The sequence below is a fragment of the Prunus persica genome, chromosome G3, assembly GCF_000346465.2.
Source record: "Prunus persica cultivar Lovell chromosome G3, Prunus_persica_NCBIv2, whole genome shotgun sequence".
In the NCBI taxonomy this organism is placed as follows: domain Eukaryota; kingdom Viridiplantae; phylum Streptophyta; class Magnoliopsida; order Rosales; family Rosaceae; genus Prunus; species Prunus persica.
The window spans coordinates 18,283,272-18,307,730 of record NC_034011.1 but is presented as its reverse complement, the minus strand read 5'-3'; the positions used below and the strand labels follow the sequence as shown (position 1 = coordinate 18,307,730).

The window sequence follows — 24,459 nt, the reverse complement described above, 5'->3', positions numbered from 1 at the left end:
ATTGAATCCAATATCACAGATTTTTAACCACAGCTCAAACCAAAACACAAGATCAAATTCACAACCAAACCGAATTTGAAATCAATCCAAATTATAAACAAACAAAAAAAAAAAAAATTAAAATCACAATTCAAAACTCAAATGAATATCAATACAAATTACCTAAGTGGCCTAAACCAAATCGTCATCGAGACGCTATCCCCACTGCCTTCACGATGACCGCCACCTTCGTAGCCAACACTGCCATATCCTCCTCGGCTGTAACCTTCGTTACTGCCACCACCACCCCGCTTCCACGAGACTGGGCCTCGTTGATGGTGATGTTACGACCGTCGAGGTTCTGGCCGTTTATGCCTTCAATCGCGTCCCTCATGGCCTTCTCATTATTGAAAGTGACGAAGACGAAGCCCTTAGACCTCTCGGTCTCACGGTCATTGATGATCTTCGATTCAATGATCTCACTGAACGAAGAAAAGGCCTCCTCAAAGCATCATTGTCGGTGGAGGAAAGAGTCGGCCTCATGGATCAAGACCCGAGTCCACCTCCTGAGTTGTAAAATGACCTTGACTGTGACTGAGATGCGAGAGATTGAGCTATGAGATCTGAAAATAGCTGCAAGATCTGTGAGAAATCGAGTAAGAGATCCAGAAAGCAATGAAAATTAGAGCTGCGGCTCCGACGGGGAGGTTAGTTAAATCGAGCGCTCCTTAATTTCTCATAGACCAGCTCCAAGATTTTGAAGGGTCAATTGTCGATTATCTTAATTGAGCCTCGGAGCTGGGAAAAAGGGCAAAACAATAATCCAACATTACTATTAAATTTAAAAAATCGACAACTGTCAATTTTTGAGTTTATTTTGGGTGTGTTTATGTACATTAAATAGAATAGGGCATATTTATAGTTTTATGTCTAGAAATGAGTATTTTACTAATTTTGTATTTAATTTATTACTTTACTCCACAATAACATATTAATTTTATGAAGAAAAAAAAAATCAAAGTTATAATTCATGTACAATGAGGGACCGAAGTTCCACTCATATATAATAATTAAGTAAGGGCTTGAAGTCCGAAACCTCGAGCCCTAGACCCCTAAATCTGATCCACATACGTTCTAAATGGATCGGCGACATGGTTCAATCTTCGTTGTTCATTAATCTAAGTCATTAATCCAAACCACATGCCTTTTTTGGCCATACTAGGTATCTTTTTTCACTACATAGAATTAGTCTCGTATGTTTGATCAAATCTCGTATTTAATATTTGACCATCCATTATCTGCAGTCCAAAGTAGGGCTCGTCAATGGCTCAGCCCAAATTTAATGGGCTAGGGCCGGGTCGGGCTTTAAAGAGGAGAGAGAAAATATCGGGCTGGGTTGGGCCAGGTTTTTTTAGAAAATTCAAAGTCCAAGCCCGACCCATGAGCCGGGCTTGAGAAAACCCATCGGGCCGAGGTGGGCCTAAACGGGCCCTACTTCATTAAAAAAAAATCATTAACTTAATCATAAAGGCATTTTAGTCCAAATTTGAGATTAAACTCACTTAATTACAATATTTTCACTTCAAACTAAATTCATAAAACACCTAATAAAGTCACACAACTTATAAGATTTTCTGCAAAAATAATAAAACCAAGTATTATTTTTGAGGTTATTACATAATTAGATCGTAATACGTTTTAAGGAATCATTTTTAAAAATACTAAGTATCAAAAAAAAAAATTTAAGGATGGTATGAATAAATATGCAAATATTTGGTGATGTATTCAAGAAAAGCATGATTATATTTGGTGGTACGATTATGTTTCGTGATATGATTATATTTGGTGATGTGATATGTTGTTCATCTTATATATATATAATTGTTGAATTAATAATTGACACAAATTAATGTGCTAATCATCCAATTATAAACTAGGAATGAGTAAAGAAAAGTAAATGAAATGAAACAAATTATATATGTGATTTAAGTGATACAATCTTAAACCTAAACTCTTATTTATACATAATTATATATATATATATGCGGGCCTAACGACTCGGGCTTTTGTGGGCGAGCTGGGCCGGGCTTTCTTGGGTTTAATCGGGCTGGACTTATGGGCCGGGCCGAGCTTCAGACACCTAAGCCCAAGCCTAGCCCGGCCGAAGGCGGACCGGGCTGGGCTTTTTTTCGATGGGCGGGCGGGTCCCGATCGGCCCATGAGCCCGCTGGCCAAATGATGAGGCCTAGTCCAAAGCCTTCAATCTAGATAGTCCAAATTATTCCAATATTAATTCTTTCTTTGAAAACAATCATGGCCATCCATTTAATCTTTTCTTTCCTATAAATAGCTCAACCTCCTCCCATTTTTTCTTTTCGGTTGACTCCAAATCAATGCAAATGTTCCTATCGCTCTCTTATTTATTATAATTTTTTGTTTTGTTTAATTAATTTTAGTCTTGCCTTTAACCCAAGGAAGGACTAAACGATAGTGTTGATTGATTGACGAGCCGCTCAGGAGTAGGCTTAAGCTGGTCGACGTTACTAGGTAGGTACCCAAACATGTTTGTGAAAATGTGTTTTATTTTTGTATCGTGTTTATTGTGTTTAGTCGGGCTCAAGAAAGTTTTTCTATTGTATTTATTGTGAACCATGTTCACATCTAAACTTTTGATTCTCTTTTATTGACATGTTGTATATAGTTTAGTCGGGGTGAGTTTTGTATACTTTCTTGTTTTGTGAATTTATGTATTGCTACTCGTGAATTATTGTAACCTTAAAGGTTGATGCTTATGTAAATATTTTATTTTAAAAGTGTTTATTTTGGTTTTCTGCAACTCGTTTCCACTTAACCAAAAGGGCTTGGGTAAACAAAAATAGTGAAAATATTTCATACGTCAACTATAAACTCAATTCTCAATTTGCCATCTCGATTTATAATCATAAGTGTGACATGATGCTAAATCCGTCAAACAATTGTTGGAAACGATCATGTTTCGTACACATACCTAATTTGTTAAGAGTATCTCAGTATGTACTCTTTAAAACCTTTTAAAACTAAAAAAACAAAACAAAAGAAACCCTACTCTCCCCCCACCCAACCCTGCCATTGTTAAAGAAAAATTTATTGTGGCAACTTGGAAATCGGATGACCTAGTAAAGTTTAGGTGCAACATGTAAAAGGCTGTATTAACCAAAATAGAACAAGCCCAATGAGCTATCACAAGGGGCCCAAACTGGTGGAAATAAACAGAAAACAATGCTAGAACAGATTATCACTATTATGGTAAGTAGTATTCATACACCCCTTAAATGCTGGTAAGACAATAGGGTCATGTACTTTCCTCAAGGATAAATGTCAGCCTCTCTCTCTCTCTCTCTCTCTCTCTCTCTCTCTCTCTCTCTGTCTTTCTCTCTTAACAAGGTGTGATGTGAAAGCTCCCTCTACACAATTGTACAGCCTATGGCTCTAGTTTTGCCTCATTTTCACTGCCACCTACTAACTAGGTCCAAGTCCAAGTAACCACAGTAAAAAACTGAAATGTTTTACGATTTGCAAAACAATTAAAAGAAAATGTAAGAACAAAACTGAAAGGAAATCACAGTCTGTAAATCCAACGAAGACACTGACACATGCATATATGAAGAAGGAAGGCATGCATTATCATATCATATGGTCATCATAGCCTCATAATATATAATGGACTTTCCTTTTTCTTCCACTTTTTCTTGTCAGAAGGGAGAAAAAGCAAAGCTGAAAGAGCTTTGAAAATTCATCTATTTTTTTTTGTCCCCTTTTTTTTTTCCCTCCCCCCCCCCCCCCCCCCTCCCTCCCTCTCTCTCTCTCTCTCTCTCTCTGAAACATGTACTTTTTTATAAAAAAAATAATTTGTTTTTGGGTTTTTGAATTTGAACTTTTATTTATGTCAAAGGTTCATCAATCATAAAGCAATCGATTACAAAATCATTTCCTCACCTCTCACTTTCACATTGGACCATCTTTTCTGTTCTGCCCAAAAAGTCCTGTGTCCTTCTGCCGCTTCTCATTTATTACTCTCTTTTCGAGGAATGGGCCTTCTATTGTTAACCACACTCTTCCACCATCCCTTTTCTCTGCCTTATTTATTCATTCACTGGTCAACTTCAAAGCGTAGAATGTTGTTCCATCCTTCCAAATCATGTCATAATATTCATATAATTCTAACACTGAATCAATTTGATCAAGTAGGAAATGCTATTCCCGATTCAAAATAACAACTGAAAATTAACATCTTCATTTTCTACTACTACTGCAATTCTGAGACGACCGATCTACTAGTGAAGATTCTTTTTAATTGAATTAGACCCAGTTAATTGGTATTGTGCTTTAACCTGAGACGTCTGATCTACAAATAAACACCTTTTTTAATTGAACTAAATTCCGTTAACTGGCATTGTATTTTTTTTTTAAGCATGAACTTCACATGTTGGGAAATTAAGATTTTTAATGTTTTATAACAATAAATATTTCTTTTTACTTTCACTCTTGATAACTTTCTCTCCAATTAAGGAAAAAAAATCCAAGTGTGAACAACTTTTTCAGTCATTTTCTAAGAAAAAGCAGTGCTTATTAGCATCACAATTATTACAGCTCAAGAAAATGACCCCCACTCATTTAACAAAAACTTTGCATATATTATTTTTGTAAACCCAAGGTTACAGTAGAAAGTTTTCCGGAAAACAAAGCTACTTAAAAGGGGATTTGACAATAAAAAAAATTGCCTAGCAATGGAAGAGGCTTTTCCTTTTCAACTTTATCTGTTGCAGTAAAGCCATAACTGAAAGGGGAAGACCCACCTTCTTCAGTATAGTCTTCTCCTGATACTTCCTGCCTCCCGGTATATCCCCAGAAGAATTTACTCGCATGTAGCCAAAGTAATTTTAATGGTCAGGATCATTTCATGGTGCAGTATGCATGCAAAGATTAAACAATTTTAGACAACATAAATGAAAGGAAAAAAACAAGCAAAGCCCAGTTTATATTTTTAGGTTCTTCTTATACTCTCATTTGATTTGGGCTCTTGATCTGTTTCAAATTTAAGATGCAGACCCACCAACCTGCATAGGCTTTTCCATCAAAAAATTCGAAATTCAGGTAGGGTAAATTCGATATGCAGCCATAGAAACCTCCACATACATGCATGTGGTGAGGCAAGCAAATGCAGCAGAGGAATTAAGAGACAAAACCTAGAGTGTGGAGAGCAAGTGGGTACGCATTAACATTAACATTTTATCCTATTTTAGTTGACAAATAGAGTTCTTTCAAAATAAAAAATAGTATGCATTTTATTTCTTTAAAACTACCAAAACAAATAACATAAAAAGAACAAAGAAAAAAAAAAGTGGATTCTGCCACCACGGTTCATGGTAGAGATACTGCCACCTTATTACCCTTTAGAGTACAAAATTGACATTGCATATCTTATAGTTGACAAAGAGGGTTTTCTTAATGTATATGGTATAGAACAACAGTCTTTGGTCTAGTGGTATTTGTTTTCTGTCGATTGAAGGAGGTCTCAATATCAATTCATATGGATAGTGAAGACGATATATATTTATGATGAGTTCAATACCTAATTATTATGTAGCTTTGTTGTGGATGTATTGGTCTATTTTGTGGGTATATTGGTCAATTATTAAAGTATCATGTAAATATCATATCGTTTGTCAAAATTACTATTATTGTTAGGTCTAATAATATTGTGATTCTTGTTAATTTAATATATGTTTTCATAGCAAATTTGTTTTTAGCAGCAAACAATCTGGGTCACTTCGTGGAAGAGGTACAAAAGGGCGCAAGTGGAAGTGAATGAAATTGAAATTGAAGGTTGGTAGGGTTTGTGTGTCGGGTTATGGGAAAGTCTACAGTTCATTTCGTGGTGGTCTTTCACCTTCAATACATTCGCTCGTTTAAAGGGGAAGGCATAATAGACCCCCGCTCCTTCAGTTTTCTTCGAATGCTCACATCACATAATAAAAGTGGACTTTGACATCTCTCTCTCTCTCTCTCTCTCTCTCTCTCTCTCTCTCTCTCTCTCAATGCTTAATCAATTATACAACTACCATCACTACTTCAAATATATCTGCAGATCTGCTTCTTCTCTAATTAAGGTTCATTATAGTTGTATATTTATATATATATATATATATATATGCTATGCCCTAGAAACCCTAGACGCACCTCTCATAGAGGTATAAGCACGTTCATTTAACTATATAAGTACTAGAAACAACAAAAATTGAGAATATAAGTATATAATTGGCATTTATGTCTTATAAATAAAGAAAATATACCCTATTTTTACAAATAAGAATAACATAGGTCTAATAATACTATGTGTATCATATTTGTTGATTACTTTGTTGACCACCTCTCTAATAAAGGTGGACCTCACCTGTATAGAGATATGATATGCAATGTAATCAATACAACTAGCAGCACTCTTAATACAATGACAGAGTCAACGGTTTTTATTTATTATTTATTTTTTTTGTGGTGAATAGTAAAAGTAAAAATTTGGCTTCATGGATTGGGGGTGAACTATTTGATATGCGACCAGAGGATAAAGGTGAGATGGACAGGTTTGAAAATCTGAATCCATCTTTGATAAAAATAAAAGGAAAATATTTGGACCTTAAAACTAAGGATCCTCAAAACAAATCTCATTTGCTTTGAGGAGGAGCTTCTTTTTCTTTTTCTTTTTTAATAGAGAAAAGTGATAAATGTATTCATAAATGAGGCATAAAGACCATTAGCCATATGGGCAAATAAAAATACCCACAAATGGAAGCATAGTCACCACAGAGGGTTAATTGAGATACATGCTACAAAAGGCTAGAGAAATTTTAATATAAAAGCCACATGCTGAACAAACCAGACATGAATCACATTGCCTAAATCTACTAATATAACTCAACTTTTAAACTCTCACAAGTACAAAATATAAGTACGAACTAGAAAACAATCAAACACCCAACTCATAGGGAGTTGATGTAATTATTACAAAATTAGAAAAATGCAAACAAACAATAACAAAAAACCAACAAAGCCACTACCACAACCTTTGCTGCATCTGCCACCACAACCGTCATCGCCACCTTGGAGGTAGAGAGCACAACCGAGATTGCGGCCAGTCACCCTACAAGAAAAGATCAACCAACAAAACCACAAATCCAAGGATATTTGGGTAAAAAACTAAGATCGAAAACAGATCTAGACACAAATAACCTCCCCACAATTAAAACCTCAAATCTAGTAGATGAGAAAGGGGAGAAATAAGTAGGTAGGTAGGTAGAGAGAGAGAGCGAGAGAGAGAAGGGAGGCTAGGCCTAGGTTTTTTTTAAAAAAAAAAAAAAAAAAAAAAACTTCAGAGAGGCTCCTTTTTATTTTTAAGGAGCCAAGTTTTAAAAAACTCCTCTTTAGATATAGAGAAGTTGTTTTGGAAAGCAAATTTTAACTCTCTCTCTCTCAGTAACTTCTCATTTGGGATTGCTTTTTTAGGAATCACTTCTACTCATAAAAACGTTCAAATTTTCAAAAGAAATCAAAGTGCTTCATGAAAAAACACTTGGAAGTGCTTCTCCAAAAAGTGCTTCTATGATCTAGAAACACTGCCAGAAAACATTTTTAGTCCTTTCAGAAACACTGTCAAACATGCCCTAACTATACCTCACGCTCATACTCAAACTCAAAGACCCCAAACACCGATTTGGTCACGAGACTTGCCCTGAGACCCCATAACTTGGATAATATCCATGTATCTTCCGCTCTCACAAGATCTTATTTGAGATTTCATATATGTCTTAATCATTTGTTTCATAAAGCTAAGCTTACAGTGATGTTTAAATTTGGCATCTAACTTTCCCTTTCCCTTAGCTTATGGGTTAAAAGTAGATTAATTTGACGTAAGTGTTGTGCAATAGCATCTCTAACTCTTTAATGTGTTTCTAGCAGCAAGCAACAACAACAACAGAAAAAGTAAAGTCTTACATATCTAATTTTAGTAATGTTCTTCATACATTAAGGTAAAAATTCACAATTTTAGGGGCAAATTACTTGTTCCTTCTCAGATAACAAAAACAAAAACTCTCCAAGGCCGCCACTACTTCGACTACTGTTTCTTTGTATGCGCAGGTCAAGATCTTTCAAGAACTTTGGAGTTATACAAGAAAAATATTGTGCACTTGTTTTTTAGTTTAACAGTCAAATCCGTGGACCCCATTTGAATTGAATGTTACAACCAAATCCAGCCTTATCAGATGATTCATTCTCATTTAATAGCTTTACTTTTTTCGTTAAAATGCTGCTGCTGATTTCTTTTGGTTGTCGGGAGGGAGAGCAAAAATATAAAATAAATAAAATAAAATTGTGCTCCATGACTTGGACGACTCAATCGGGATGCCCTTCATCTTTTTTTTTCTTTTTTTTTTTTTATAAAAAATTTCAACAAAGTTTGATTGTAGGGCCAGCTGATCAAATGGCTCTGATTGAATGGGCAATGAGCATCATTTGTATGGTATAGAGCTGTACCAAACAACAACTATAATGGTACAGGCTATTCCATATTCTCCACCATACATGCTTGTCAAACTGGCCGCCAATAAATGAAATACATGTGGGAAATTTTTGCAGCTCAGATATAATGATAACCTTATGATGATGGATGGGGAATTTCTTTGAAGTGTTATGTTGTCTACTTTGAGACATTCAAAAGGTTTTACAGTACAATCATTCCTAAGGACATGTACATCAAATTTTCACACTTGATTTTGTGAATTTTTTTTTTAATGAAAAAAAAATTAGTGTGACAAGAGACATATGCACCTCAAATAAGTTTATAGTAAATTTAGGTTTTACCCATAAAAAAACTTTCATTTTTGGAAAAAGCCAAAGTTTTTTGAAAAAAGACAGAATAACCTCTTAACTTTCAAACCAAAGACATGCAAATGTAAAGGATTTCTTAGGAAATCAAAAAATAAATAAGGGCAATTTTGTCCATTTTTGCTTGTTTTAAAAATTTTCTCTCTCCTTTGGGCTTTTCCAAAGTCTCCCTAAATTTAAGGGACACTCTTGTAGGGCTCACTCCGCATTGTATTTCACTAATCCAAACCGTCTATTTGATAGATATTCATTCAAAGATTTTCTGTACATAAAAATCACTTGAATCCGATATCATTTGACTACTCAATTAAATTATTGAAATTAAGTATTTTATTGAAGTACCGTGTTCATTAATTTTGTTGGTCTCAATTAAATACCTTAATGATTTCAATTTGTATGATTTTTTGCAAGGATGATCTCTGAATGAAGATGTGAAAAATAGATGGTTTGGATCGTTCAAAAATTTTTTTTTTGTAGGAATCCCTCAATAAAAATAGACTATATATATATTTCCAATTTTTCAACCATAACAATTCTTTATTTAATTAATTAGGTATCAAAATAGCCCTTGTCTTTCTTTCAAATCTAAAAAATTATTTATAATTGAGTGAATACTAAACTTTTCTACAATTCCCGTTTCCATAAATATAATCAAAGAGTGTGTAACAAATTTGTTTTCCATTTTGTTATGAAGCCTAGTTTTTGTTGCACACATAATAGAAAATGATCGCTCTGTAGTTGTAGTAGAAACCAGAAGAGTAAGCACGAGCACAACCACTATAGAAATGGATGTCGTTGATCTTCTAGTGTGAGATAGATGAGAAATTGTTGACAAATTATTGAACTCTGGAAGCCGAATAACGCCACTCTTAGAATGTTGAAGTTGTCTTCTCAAACGCATTTTCTCATGATCTTCAAAGTGTTATGAGTACAAGTAATTATCTACCAATTGATAAATATCATCATTCTAAAACACTTATTCACTTCATGAGGATCCAAACCCGAGCCTATAATAAGTAGCTTCATTGCTTGATTGCTAAATCAACTATTGAATTTTTGCAATTGAAAATCTATTATAGCGTAAAATATGTGCCATGTAATAATGCTTAATTATAAAATCATCTTGTTGATAGCGAGCTCAGCCTCGTCTTACAAAATAACGAGCATTCATATGAGGGATATCTATGTTGTGTGTTTCACAAAAATAATTCACGTTGGTGAGTAATGAATCTCATCCAACATCTTTAAATTTTTGGATGAGTGATTTAGTGGAAGAAGCAAGATTCATGGCATTTATGATATCTTGAGATTGACATTGCAAAGCTTGACAAAGATTATTAACGATCTCCATAATTTCTTTCATGAAATGTAAGATAATGGCAAATTCATGTAAAGTCATTACCTTATAAGCTAAATCAACTTCTCCTAATTGAGAAGCAGTAGTTAGGTGATCAATTATGTTAATTAGAACCACACACATGCTGCACGAAAGATCTTTACTAAGTTAGAAATTGATTTCAAATGAGAACCACAATGAGTATCACTAACACATTGTAAGGTGCCAATTTGGTTAATTCATTTCCCAATCTTAAGCTCATCAATGGAAATCATGTGTGTAATTTTAGAAACTTGTGCATTTTTCAATTCATCTTTATGCAAGCATAATGCACTAACAATGTTGACTACTATAGAAGTCAATTTAGTGAAAAAGTAGTGAACATGTATAACTTCTCTTGACGATGCAACTAAAGCCTATTGTAATCGATGTGATAATGAACATAGTAAGCATATGGGCATGAAGTTGAACCTCTATAAATCTTTGTGTTCTTGTGTGTTTGCTTACTCTCTTCGTGGTGTGTGTGTTTTATTCTTAAGGGGTTTGTGTGTGTGCCGTTGCATGATCCATCAACGACAAGGTCGTGGAGTATTTTCGCACAACACATTTTTCATGAAAATGAACAGAGAAGAGTTACTATCATAAGTTTCACCGATGTTAATCATGAAATCACAAACTTCAAAAAGGAGATGTCCACCTACATGGATTAGTTCCAAGCAGAATTATATATCAAGGGCAGGGGAAACTATATGGCTTTTTTTAGATGGGGTGTGCACAAAGGGAATTTTCCAAAGCTTCAATGTATACCAACCAAATTGACAATTGTAACAACCAAGTGATCTAAAAACCAAAAGAGGTCGTAATTCTAATTGAAGAAAAATATAATCATATCATGATTAACCCAAAATTACTAAAATCGAATCGTGTTGTATCAAAAATTGTCACCTATTAGACCCAAATGTTTTAGATATCACTTTTGTTTTAGGTATTGTGTATTCTTTTCGTTTTTAATTACTCATTCCAGCTATTGCATCATGTTGGGTGGTTGTTTGATACGAACCCCAAGGTCTGGAGACAATGAAGTATGCATACGATTTCCTGCATTTATCCAAACAAAATTTAATGGAATACATTATTTGTGTTGTGTACTTGATGGAAAATAACCATCCCTTGCAACAAGGAACCAGTAGCAACACACAACTGAAAATTTTTGGAATTTTATTTTGGTGGTAGAAACCGTGTTCCTAGAAAGCGAAACCACGACATTTACTCAATTCAGCATTTAATGCACCATCCAAAACACCACCTATGGATGAGTGTTTCATTGCTAAGAAGAGGGTGGAGAGGGTGGCACAGTAAATTGAAAACCCTACATCAATTATATTTTAAATAAATAGTTTAACATGACAAGGAAAGAGGTAATTAATTAGTTTCCGAGTAATATTATACTCAAGGATCCCATTGGGTTTTGAAAACCCTAGCTAGCATAAGAGTGAAGATAGTCAATGATGATGAGGATGGTGGTGGGCGAGAGAGAGAGAGAGAGAGACATAATAAAACCCATATGGGTGCCAGACAAGGTTGGTGAGAGATTAGAAGGGAATATTTGGGAGGATGTAAGGGGAATTAGAAGGTAAATAATTAACATGGGATTAGGGTTTGCGATGTGTACATATGGAAGCAAACAAAAAACCCTTTGTACTCACTCACTCACACTCGTAAGGTCAATGGGTCTATCTTTTCAAATGTTATCATATCACACACACAATTTCAGAATCTCACGAGAATTTGAAAAACCCAGGGACAGAATTCTATGGTATAATTTATATGTACGTGCAATACGTAGACAATTTAAGATAGAAATGAAAGTTGAAACCCATATTTATATATTCTATTGACTGTACAGAAAAAACATATTTATATATAATAAAAAAATAATTTAGAGAGAGAAAAGCGAGAGGAGCGAAGAGGGTGGGGGAAAAGGAATCAGAGAAGAGGGTGTCTTTCTCTCTCTAAGATTTTTTATCCCGTCGTCTCCGGAGAAGGGAAATCCAAAGTGACCATATTTTTTGGTGCATTTGATGGGTTTTGACCAGAGAGAGAGAGAGAGAGAGAGAGACCTTGTGCTCTTCTTTTCTTCTTCTTCTTTAGTGTCATTTTCCAAGATATACTCTCGAGGATAACCAAACCCAAATCCTACAACTCATGACTTTCTCTCTTTCTCTCTCCCTCTTTTTCTTTCCATGACTTTTCTCTCTCTCTCTCTCTCTCTCTCTCTCTCTCTCTCTCTCTCGTGAGCATGTCTGTTTGTTCCAGAAGATTGCTGTCTTTCTTTGCTTTAGCTCAATATCCCTTTTAAGTTCAACCTGCACTTAATTTGCTCTTCTTCAAAGCACACACACAGCACAAAGCTTTGTTCTTCTTTGATAGCTTAGCTTTCTACATATTCTTTGGAAAAAAGAAGCAAATCTCCCTCAAATATCTTGAAACTCGAAAGAAAGAAGAAACCCACTTGCCAACTCCAACTTTTTTTCTTTTTAATTCTTTTCTTCAACTTTCTTCATTCACAAGTTGGATTGAGCAGGGAAACAAAAAGCAGAAAAGAAAAGAGAGCCACTATTTGTTTTGGTAAAGTAGTGAATTAGAAAATGCCCTTGGAAGGGATTTTCATTGAACCATCTTCAACAACTACTTCTCCACTTCCCGATCTTTCCCTTCACATTAGTCCTCCAAACACTTCCTCCTCCTCTTCATCAATTTTCAATACCACTTCTGGTGAACCCCAAATCTCCACCACTAATTCCCAAGCACACACTGAGCTCTCTCTAGGGCGACGCTTCACCGGTGGAGCTCATGAAGAACCACCACAAAACCCTTATCATCATCATCAACAACAAAGTCTTCCTCTTTACCGTTCTAGCAATCATCTAAGTCACATAAACAATGGCGTTTCGCTACTCGATGTGTCATCATCGGAGGGTTTGAGGCCGATTAAAGGGATTCCGGTCTATCAAAACCGTCCATTCCCTTTTTTGCCGACGGAAAATATGATTCCAAGGGATCATCCCAAGGATTCCAAGATGTGCTTCTACCAAAGGCCTCCGCCTTCCTATAATCTTCCTTCTTTGCCTTCTGCCTCATGCTCCTCAAATACGCCGTCTACGCCTTATTTTGGAGGAGGCTTGGATCCTATGTCAAGGTTTAATGGGTTCTCATCAATGGATCCCTTCAAATCCAACAACCACTTGCACCACCACCATCATCTTCATCATCTTCATCACAATCAGTATGGAATTGGAGGAGTTGGACCAATTTCTGAGGCTTCCCATCATGGTATCATGAGATCGAGGTTTTTGCCGAAGCTACCGACAAAACGAAGCATGAGAGCTCCGAGAATGCGGTGGACAAGCACCCTTCATGCTAGATTTGTTCATGCTGTTGAGCTTCTTGGTGGCCATGAAAGTAATAAATTAATCAAACCCTTTTTCTGCTGCAATTTTTTTTTTTTTCATTTTTGCAAAATTCCCCTTTCTCCTCCTCCTCTTTTTTTCGTTCTTAATTTCATTTCTGCTTCTTAATTTTGATTCTTTTGATTTAGGAGCTACTCCAAAGTCAGTCCTTGAGCTCATGGATGTCAAGGATCTCACACTAGCTCATGTCAAAAGCCATTTACAGGTAGGTACTCAATCTCTCTCTCTCTCTCTCTCTCTCTCTCTCTCTCTCTCATATGTTCATGTGGGGCGGTGTTGCTCTATTACACGGGGCACAGTTACCAATGGGAGTGTGAATGAACGAATTAAAGAGTAGTGAGCTATAATATTGAGTCTGTCTGAAACTTCTGGATTAGACTGACTTCTCTCTGCTTTCAGAGAAAGATAAAATTTTAAACAAAGAAGCAAATTTAAAAGATCCAAGTCTAAAACTAAAATACATAATAACAGACAAAAGTAGTCATCATTTCCCAATAATAGAGCTTCTTCTTAATTACTTCCTTATCCAACATCAACCTCGTGATTATTGTTTCGTCCTCCATCGTTATTATTTAATGATGAAAACCAAGAAAATCCCAGACGCCCACGGAGAGAGAGAGAGAGAGAGAGAGAGAGAGAGAGATCTGAAGTAATATAATGAGAATATATATTTATATAATTTTTGTGTGTGTGTTTTAGGCTTTGAATTAATATTTTATTCTCCTTTAGCTTTCATTATTTTAATTATGGCCAATGAGTTTGCAGATGTATCGAACTGTTAAGACCACTGACAAGCCTGCAGCTTCTTCAGGTAATTCGTATTGCTAACTTTTTATTTTTCTTTTTAGCAGCCTTAACTTTTTCTTACTTATCCTTCACATTAATGTTTTACCGCACACATACATTTGGAAAATCTTTTACTTTTACCTGTGGTTGTTTGTTTTCAATTGTAACTAAACCCTATCATATAGATATATCATATATAGATATAAGGTACATCTGCTGCAGTCAACATTTGACCGTAAAGGCCTTATACATGCATCCATACATTATACATACATCATGTCATGTCGTGTCATGTCATTTCATGATGATATACATAGTGATGTAGTTCATTATTACATGCATGAATTTTTTATTTTGAATTTTTTGTCAGACGGATCTGGTGAGGACGACATTCTCTCTCCAATTGGCAGTGCCACTGATCTTCATGGCCTGCGCAGTCCTCATCAATTTCCAGAGCAACGTGGACCGTCCGATCGGTCCTCGGTGCAGCCAGACCTCGACTACACTTCCAGCACCACTCTTTGGAGTAACTCTTCAAGGTAGAGTAGTCATCTCTCTCTCTCTCTCTCTCTCTCTCTCTCTCTCTAGAGTCATGTATGATGCCATGAACTTAAGTTATATGAGTCTAGAAGTATCATAATGCTTCCTTTTTTCTGCTTTTGCATGGTACCTCATAGCTTAGAAATGCAAAACCACATCCACCATTTTCTAAAGAATAAAAGGGTTCCCAGGCCAAGCAGCTTTTACTTTCTTTTCTCTGCTTGGTTTTCCTCTTTCTTCGTCTTTTCTCTTCTTCAAGATTTTCTTTACTGGTTAAGAAAGGTCACTTCTCAGAGTCTGAAAACAAATAATAATGGAACTAATTTTCGTTTTTATTTATTTATATTCCTGCTCACATGATGAGATCTGTGGAGAGTTGATGCGTTTTAAAGAAAAAGTAGCAAACACAATCAGAATCGTTAACTGGGATTATATAAGAGAAAGCAACCATATATACTTACACTTTTTCTTTTTATTGACAAGTATTATAACTTGGAATTTGAACTGTTTTTGGTATTAATATTAAACTCTAGTTCTTATTCTCTCCACGAGGACATTACATATGTGACCAAAAAGGTCATTCTTCTTGCTCCCCTTTTGGCAAAGCTCGAATATAACTATATGTTAATTTAATTATCGTACACGACCCTTGTTTATATACACCACTCATGTCATGTCATTTAGCTTTTCTCTTTTGATTAAGACTTAAGCTTAGACTAAACCAACTCTCTTCTATATGCATGTGAGGTAATTACTATAAGAGAGTAGAGAGAGAAAATAATTAGGTCTAAGAGGAGGAGGAAGTGGCCTAGTTACTATACTATCCTTAGTTATTAAATTACTTTACTATCGAAGGACACAAATGTCAATTCACCCTCTTTCGTTGGTAAGTATGGATAAAAATCACCCCCTAAAGCTTCTCACCTTCTTCGAAACGAAATCTTGAGGGGAGCCGTATGTAGAGGATTTGGATGATTTCCATGCAGATTGTAGTCGTAGCCTTGTGTCTCTTGTGGTGTGAAACCTAAGTTTTGGAAATTTTCTCAATAGGCTTATGTGATGTTTCTTGCCATAACCCTATGTTAGGTCAACCCCTAAATAGGTTAGTTAATGGTTTAATGATTTGCAATCTTCTTCTTTGGTTAGTGGATACATCATTGCACATGGGAGTAGCTCAACCCGGGATGAACCACGTAAATCTTATGTTTATCTGGTTGAGCTCGCGAGTTTAGTGTTTTGTTTTCGTTTGCCATCGTTTATTAGTGTCTCATCTTCAAGGTAGGGAATTTTGTAGTAGAACAGGACTTACCTAACCTTACCTACATTTATTGTATACCTACGGGAACACAAAACCTAGCGATGAATACTATATATTAACCGCTTACGCTATAAAAGTAATTGACGATAATGCTACAAAAGCCTTGTCTCCAGCCATCGTTTTTTAGGCCTGCAGTTCTATTCATCTCCTCCTAATCACAATCGAGAAATGGAAGAACAATTTGTTCATATCCGCACCTTCTAACCAAAAAATTCTCGGTTTTTGCATCCAAAAAAGCCTCGTCTCGGGCAATGACTTTGTTCTAACATGGTGCGGGAAAGCCAAAATCCACCTCTTGTTCAAACAACCATGTCTGTTCTGGCATCAAATCCTCCTATTCTCCCTCTTGTTAGTCCAGCTCACCACGACTTGAACCTTTTTCTCAATTAATCACGGACTACATTTTCACTGCTATAAAAGCTATCCAAACTAAAATCCGAGTGAGTGGTTTTTGGGTCACATTATTAAGAATTCAACAATTGGTCCCTATTAGGTTGCTAGAGGCTTTTCATAGATAGTCGTAAAGAAAGAACCTCCCAATAATGTTTTTAATTGATGTTCTTATAGACAGAACATCAACAGAAGCTCCATAATCTTTGCAGCTCAGAACTAAGTGGAAAACAACTTGGGGAGTTTTTTGGAATTATTCGGAGAAGGTTCCTATCAATTTTGGGCATGAAAACGTGAAGAAAAGAGGATGATGGAGTGATGTTGTCAAGCCTACGCATGTCAAGAGTATGCTCGAACATGCAAGGAGAGTTCTGTTACATGTTCATGCATGTCGACGAGTGCTCAAGCGTCTACACTTTTGAGTTCTCTTTTTCCTTTGTGATGTGATTTTCAGTCCCGCGTTTGGTTCCTATTTCCTTCTAACATTTACTCTTTCTCCCCCACGCTCTACTTTTTATCTCTTAATAACTTCTCTCATGCAAACAACTTCTCTCCATCACCACATTGCATAGCATAGCATGCGTGGAGGTTTCTAGTATATATAATCGGTTCATCAAATCTTTGCAGTGTATATCTTTGAATTGATAAATTCTTCTATCTGGTTTATACGAAACGAACTACGAACAACAACAAGATAAACATCTATCTTTAAATGGAAGTCGCTTATGTTATGTTTTAGAAGAGTAAAATCTTCTAAACATACTGGAGGCCATGGTGCTCTTTTCATAAACTTTAATAAATCCCTAAATTCCTTGGTTAAACATGCGCATTAGAAGCATTTTTTCAACATGCAACATTTTAACCATCACAAATTTGATCAGAATCTATTTTAGGATCTCTACATTCATTCGATTTGTACGTTAATCTCTCAAGTAATTTAAAAAGCTTCACAAGCTTGAGTTCTGGGCACCATATGTATATATGCTCTCCGGAGCTTATTATTGGTTTATCATGGCCTATAGAGTATTAGATAATGCAATTTTTTTTTTCCTCTTCATATGATGGTTTCCTTTTAGAGTTGGCATACTCTTCAGGCCCTATTATATATTGGGAAAATTTGTTCTATACGTTTATCGTTTGTGCTTCTGCAACTCGAAAAGTTATTAGGATTTGGTGCTAAAGTTGTTCTCTCCATGAAATTAATCTCAGTAGTAGAGAGGCGTTTCCACATACTAGTTCTCATGACATGGACGGGCTAACACCAGTATCTTCCCAATTGCAGAAAATATCTGGTCATCAAATTCAGGTACTAATTCAATGTGTTTTTCAATTATTTATTCATACTCATTTGATGAACAGATTATAAATATTGAATTTTGATGAGAAAAAAGAAGAAGTAATTTGTGATGTGAAATGAATTTTATCGATTTGTTTGGGTATAATTTGCAATGTAATTATGGCATTCATTAATTTGGTAAATCGAACCGAATTTCTTACAGGAATGTGAATCAACAACTCAACTGAAGAGCTATTTGGGATCTAATTTTGAGACCAGAAACCCGAGCTTGGAGTTCACGTTAGGCAGACCGGACTGGAATGGCAAACCACATGACTGATTCAATCTCTACCTCTTCATTGTTTATTTGCTCTCTTGGAAACAGAAGAGTGTTTGGTTTATTTGAGTGGATAGAAATTCTTTTTAGGGTTGTTGTGAGTGGCTGGCTATATATGTAGCTGCAGTTTCATTAGTCCTTTAACTGGGAGAAGCGGGAAGAGAAGAGAAAGAAAAGAAAGATGTATAGAGGGGAAGAAAATTCACATAACAATGGTGGGTTAGTTCACCTCCTCAATTGCATATATCCCAGACCATCCATGTCATACTCAAGACTAGTGGGAATTTTCTGGGTGAGAACCTGGTGAACCCGACTTCGGTTGCGTATAAGCATGTCATTGTAAGTTGGAGAGGAAGATCATGATTTTTGTGTTTGATAAATGAGAGTTTACAACATCATACTTGTAAAAGTTGGCAATGGGATTGCCATAAAAAAAAAATAGATGAACAGAGTATGTATTTCCTCAGAGTTTGACCTTTTGTCTTTTTGGTTGCCCAAATTCTTGTCTTTTCCAAGATTTTCTTAATCCATGGCATTGCCAATGCACAATCCTCTGGTGTAATTGGATAAAAACCAACAATTAAAAGCAGTGAGAATAGATAACATTTGGAACTGAAACCCCATGCTCCTGACCAAGACCGATCAACCCGAAAAGAAAAAACGAGAAGAAAAAGAAGAAAGGATGCAGCATTTAGACTGAGTTTAATATATAGGACATGTGTCTATGTTCTGTGTATTATTTGAGATCTGCAACACAAATATAATACAAAGGAGGGCGATAAATAGTATTATTTAGTAATCTTATATGGACAAGGAAATAGGCAAACCTATACAATACGTGTAGGAAATCCTGCCTGGCCTATCCTGCGTAATAGTACCCAACAAATATGCATCAAAGCACAGACAAGAACCGCCATCTAGAAAAAAACTCTCTCATAGATCTCAAGAAGGTTCCTCAAACCAATAGGTACATGGCTTGTTCTCCCACTTTACCCTTCAATCTGAAGACGACTTGTGAGCATGCCTACCATAAGAGTAAGCTGAAATCGCTGAACCAGTCACGCTAAATGATTGCTTAGCAAGGCCCAGACTTTTCTTTGCTGCCAGCCACACGATCCAAAAGAATCCAATCCAGCCTAGTTAGGAAAAAAGAAATATGATAAGATCCTTGGTTTGATGAGAATTCGAATAAGAATCCACTCAAAAATATAGATCCCGCAACACCCATCAATGAACTGGTATTATACAAGTCATGAATTTGATCGCAAAGCCTGGGAAATCGGGCACCAAGTGCAGCTATATGCAAATAATGTAGAATACAGAGAATCAAGTGGCCAAAAGTGAACTAAGGTCAGTAGCTTGGTCTTTCTTGAGTAGGTAAACTAATTGTTTGAGTGCAGATGCAGATGCAGATGCAATTTTGATATATATATATATATATATATATATATAATGAGAGAGAGAGAGAGAGAGAGAGAGAGAGAGAGAGAGAGAGAGAGAGAGGATACCTGATTGCAACCATCGGCCACACAATTAAAGAAGACTGATGGAACCCTTGAAGCCTTACACATTAACCTTGGTTGAAGCGGAGTTAATTTTTTAATGGAGGTTGTTTTTATAAACTAATTACTTGCTTTCTTATTTAAATTAGCAGGTATTTTAATTTTAATGGGCTTAAAGTTTAGAATCCGACCATCATTATAGTGGTAAGAACTGGGAAAAGTAAATAAATAGAAATGGGACAAGTAATGGTCATATGGTCACGATGTTCTACCTGTAGTTATCAGAACAGCTGCAATTGCAGAAATTGTGGTGGCAGAAATGACAAAAACAGCTACTGATAATGCTCCAATATATATAGCTGTTACACAGGCAAAGAAAAGGGCCAAGAATCCTCCAGCAGCTGCCAAAGACAACAGAAGAGAGATGATTACTGCATTGAGAGTTGCTGCCAGGAAGAAAAGCATGAAGACCAGGAGGCCTGTCAAGGAAATAAGAGTAATGGTGCCAACCTGCAGAAAAAGACTCAGTTATTAACTCAAGTGTCTAAATGAAATTATCTGTGTTAATATCAAAGGATATCAATAGTCTAGTTGAAAAACTAGATTGGTTTCAAATCAAACTAACTAAAAAAATCCAAGAACAATAGGACAAAGCAGTTGAGGAAGAGTGCATGGTCTTTTGTGATTAATTATTATTCATTGAAGCATATTAAAACTGTATAACAACATCAATACAAAATTGATGGATAATATGCATGACATGAAATGCCTTAGATCCATAATACAGAAAATTGCACCCAAAGGTCGACATCTTCATGTAAACAAACGTGTTTCTCAACATATTCCAAACGATAAAAAGATAACAGAAGACAGAGAGCTTTCTGATGACGGAAATAGATTTATCATTCATGAACATAACTGCTCTGCAGGCTCCCCGTACAACAGAGGTACAAGGGAAGCTAACTGCCAGCTCAGCTAACAGAGAAAACACTCTCTACAACTGTAACTAAAACTAACACAGCTAATACAAATGAGGCATGATCAAGTGTTACAACTGCGCTGTGATCTCTTTTGTCCATCATGGCCCCTCAAATTGATGGCAAGGAAGCTACCATCCGTTTCCCAGAGAGGAACTCTAGCAGAAGCCAAAGCTTTGGGAAATATCTCAGTAAGTTGATCCTGACTGGACACATACTGAACTCGGGAGATCCTTGCAGGTAACTTTTCCCCTAAGTATTGACACCTGTTTTAGTTCTTCCAATTTCTTTTTCTACAACACATTCTTCCAATTGCTTTTATTCTTCATCAACTTGACCTGATGTTTATTCTGATTCTTCTAATTCCTCAGCTCATTCTAATGTTACCTGCAGTTCCTATGGCAGATTAGCCAGCTGTTTCATCCTTAGGATTTGATTTTGCAACTTCAGCCCCTGTGATTCGCATTGATTTGCCACCTTTCAATAAAAATCATGTACAGACAAGATTGAAATCTAGTATCTCCAAGAAAAAGGTTTTTGTAAGATTGAAATCTAGTATCTCAAAAAAAATAAAAAATAAAAAATTCTGTAGCTTCTAAAGCACCAACTTCAACCATACAATGATTGCTGATTACTGAACCTACTTATCCTGCGGATGTTCCATCCCCCTAAATTAGCCGCTACAGCAGAGGAATTTAAATCCCTTCAGAAAAGGGAATTGGTGGTTGGTTCCTCTTCCACCCAATAGATATGTGGCGGTTTGTAAAAGGGTTTACAGAGTTAAGTATAATGCACATGGGAGTGTTCCTCGTTGCAAGGCTAGCCTTGTAACCAGGATATCGAGAAGAGGCTTGGAATTGGCTTTCAACAGAATGAATCAGTGCTGGAGGCCATACATCACTATGCACCAGAAAGAACGGTGTAACAGACGTGGGTTTTGAAGCTGAAAAAGGAAGTCTGGAAAACAGACATGTTACCTGACAAACAGTATGTACAGACAAAACTACAGTGACTAGAAACCTTATTACAAGAGAGAAGACTACAATCAAACAATATGCTATAAAGACTGGAATCGAAGAATGTCCATGCCTATAATGCCAGACTTGATGATGTATTCTTTGCTCAAGTAAAGCAGTAGTAGGAGAAGTGATCTATAAGTGGAATGCTGAGAAGCCAGAATTGGATACAATTCATTCCTACTCTGGCTTGTGTATAAGACTTCCCCTGATATTCTGTCTTGAAAATAAAATATATAAGCATAAAATTAAAAGCAGCTATTGCTATCATGGCAAAAATGACGAACAGATAAAAGCTTTGAAGCAATGGAAGGAACTTTAAGCATATTATCTGGAGCATGCACGAAGTTGTCAAAGAAATTGACCAATATGAGTAACGGAAGGTGCTGTCCATTGACAATTGCAACTGTGTCATCACCATCATATTTAATGCTACAGATTAAATGGATAAGATTATAGATGATTTGTCCCAGTCAACCAGAGCAGGACATTGGCTAGAATAAGAAGTAGTCATTGCAGCCAAGTAAGGAGGTTGCCTTTTGCCCTGATCTTTTCTTTTAGATAATAAACATACTTTCACTTACAAAAAAGAACAATGAAATACACAGGACAAGTTGTTCACCTAACTATACTACTCAACTACAAATGCAAACCATAGTTAAACATCATAATATTACATGACAACAGACAAAGCATGAACTAAATAAATACAGCAGCACTCCAATCATAAAATATATCCTAGAACTAACTATCCTTAAAATCTGAGGATATCGACACCCAAAGGGGAGCCCAAAAACAAACTCTATCACACACAAAAGATCCACCTCCTCATCCCCTGCTCCTTCAAATACCCTTCTATCCCTTCCATCCACACCGCCACCAAAAAGAATGTCATCCCAACACAACTACCTAAGGAACTATATCTTACAAATCAGTAAGACAATCAGAGAGAAACTTCCAGAACTTTTGAGAAAGTGCGAGAAAAGGTCTGCTTCTGATATGGAGGGCACAAAGCTCAGATACCATGGAAAGCAATATTAGACAGAAAATGCTCATGAATGCAAGAGATTTCTCATTCAGAAACACAGCTGCTCTGCAGCTACTAAGTACAGCTGAGGTACTAAGGCAGCTAACTGCCAGCTTAACTAACAGAATACGACTCTAACTAAAATTAACTCAGCTAATACAATTGAGCAAATCAGGGGTAACAACTGTGCTGTGGACTCCGTTGTCTATCAACGACATGGAGGAACTTGGCACCCCTTTACTCTATTTTGGCAAATTCATAGTCAAAATGTGCATTGGAGGATGAAAATATTTATAGATACGAAACAGTAGCACATTTGTTGTGGCTAAGTATCTGATCCTCGTAAATTTTGTAATTTTTTAAAGCCGGATTTATAATGGAAGAATTACTGAATCAATGTATACAAAAATTCTAAAATGCTAGTGCTTCTAACTGACTCAATTTAATCATCAAAACCATAAATAAAAAAACTAGGAAAACAGATTTTATTTAATCATGAAATCGACACCAAGATCAAAATTTACTAATAAAACAAATTTAATTAAATCACCAAAGCGAACATCAAGATCCATAAACCATACCAAACACACTCCGATCATAAGCCGATAAAACAAACAAATGTAACTTCCAGAGGTAAAAAGATTGTTGTTTTTTTTTTTACTGCTAAATTGCAATGTCCAAGTAGTGAAAGCACAGGGTACAACTAGTTCAAAAGCAAGGTGCTGAAAAATCAACTCACAGAGATGACGAGGAGCGCCCGGAGAGGACTACCCCTGCGAGTCCAGAGGAGAACGTTCCGCCCAGAGTTTCTAGAAGCTTCGCGAAGCAGCGGACAGTTCTCGGCAAGAGAGTTTTTTATCCGGCGGAACAGGGGAGCAGCAGTGCCGGCACTGGTGGAGCCGGGGAAGAAAATAGCATCAATCAGACGGTGGAAAACGCCGAAGAGAGTCTCCTCCCGGTGGGTCGCTTTGGTGTTGATCTCGCCGTCGTCGGTGACGTCGACGTCGACTGCGCCGTTGGTTCCGTACGGCTCCGCCATTGTCAGTACAGAGGACTGAACTGAAGCAATCTGAGTAAATTGATTTTGGCAATTTGCGGTTTTGGTCGTTGGATTTTTCTTTCTGCTGATGCTCAGCAGGTAGTTGACTGAGGGCGCGTTTTAAGGCCACACGATGGATTTGAGATTTATTTTTATTTTTATTTCTTAATTTATAACTTTTTGAAAGGACGAAAGTACACTTTGTCGGGGGTTTAAGGAACATTTACCTGACGAGGGCACGCACGTAATTTCGAGCGGGAAGGCCCATGCAACAATAACTACGGGCTACATGATGTCGTGGCATCACTAAAGCCAAACGAAGAAACATCAATCAAAATAAAAGCAAACGAAATGAGTTTTCCTCGTGCTGGGCTTCTTCATTTGAACGGTAAGGTGGAACGAACCGATTGGTAAACATCTTCCACTATAATTGATGAGGTTAGGAATGTGTCGGCAAGCTTGGAAATATTAAGGTACGTTTGGTAACGTTTTCAAAAATCATTTCAGTATAATGTTTTTCAAAATTGAGAACAAGAAACCAATTTAC

The 24,459-nt window shown here is 36.3% G+C and overlaps 3 protein-coding genes across 4 annotated transcripts; 1 reads left to right on the top strand and 2 right to left on the bottom strand.

Annotated features, from left to right (window-relative positions):
- Positions 185-4,883, bottom strand: LOC109948107 (28 kDa ribonucleoprotein, chloroplastic-like). The gene is made up of 3 exons (XM_020560036.1): positions 4,815-4,883; positions 563-621; positions 185-461 (listed from the first exon to the last, which is right to left on the bottom strand). Exons 1-3 carry the CDS (start codon positions 4,881-4,883, stop codon positions 185-187), a joined length of 405 nt encoding a protein of 134 aa, XP_020415625.1.
- On the top strand, positions 12,215-18,834 carry LOC18782444 (transcription repressor KAN1). 2 transcript variants are annotated; one of them, XM_020559552.1, is made up of 6 exons: positions 12,215-13,696; positions 13,833-13,909; positions 14,470-14,515; positions 14,861-15,029; positions 17,951-18,044; positions 18,238-18,834. In XM_020559552.1, exons 1-6 carry the CDS (start codon positions 12,883-12,885, stop codon positions 18,352-18,354), a joined length of 1,317 nt encoding a protein of 438 aa, XP_020415141.1. In that variant the 5' UTR covers positions 12,215-12,882; the 3' UTR covers positions 18,355-18,834. The 2 variants fall into 2 exon arrangements, with proteins under 2 accessions (XP_020415141.1, XP_007216797.2); XM_007216735.2 differs by having other exon boundaries at positions 17,948-18,044.
- On the bottom strand, positions 19,019-24,032 carry LOC18784112. Its single transcript, XM_020559553.1, has 3 exons — positions 23,613-24,032; positions 20,126-20,363; positions 19,019-19,487 (listed from the first exon to the last, which is right to left on the bottom strand). The coding sequence occupies exons 1-3, from the start codon at positions 23,910-23,912 to the stop codon at positions 19,348-19,350; spliced, it is 678 nt and encodes a 225-aa protein (XP_020415142.1). The 5' UTR covers positions 23,913-24,032; the 3' UTR covers positions 19,019-19,347.

Bases quoted from the DNA above. Each gene is read 5' to 3' on its own strand.
- LOC18784112 (XM_020559553.1), bottom strand. From the start codon at position 23,912: ATGGCGGAGCCGTACGGAACCAACGGCGCAGTCGACGTCGACGTCACC. The intron at 20,364-23,612 runs GTGAGTTGATTT...CTTTTTCTGCAG, and splicing joins GGGCGCTCCTCGTCATCTCT to GTTGGCACCATTACTCTTAT. The intron at 19,488-20,125 runs GTAGAACATCGT...TTTCCTAACTAG, and splicing joins AGCTGTTCTGATAACTACAG to GCTGGATTGGATTCTTTTGG.
- LOC18782444 (XM_007216735.2), top strand. From the start codon at position 12,883: ATGCCCTTGGAAGGGATTTTCATTGAACCATCTTCAACAACTACTTCT. The intron at 13,697-13,832 runs GTAATAAATTAA...CTTTTGATTTAG, and splicing joins GCTTCTTGGTGGCCATGAAA to GAGCTACTCCAAAGTCAGTC. The intron at 15,030-17,947 runs GTAGAGTAGTCA...AATTAATCTCAG, and splicing joins CTTTGGAGTAACTCTTCAAG to TAGTAGAGAGGCGTTTCCAC.
- LOC109948107 (XM_020560036.1), bottom strand. From the start codon at position 4,883: ATGCGAGTAAATTCTTCTGGGGATATACCGGGAGGCAGGAAGTATCAG. The intron at 622-4,814 runs GTGGGTCTTCCC...GATTTCTCACAG, and splicing joins AGAAGACTATACTGAAGAAG to ATCTTGCAGCTATTTTCAGA. The intron at 462-562 runs GTCATTTTACAA...TTCTTCGTTCAG, and splicing joins GCATCTCAGTCACAGTCAAG to TGAGATCATTGAATCGAAGA.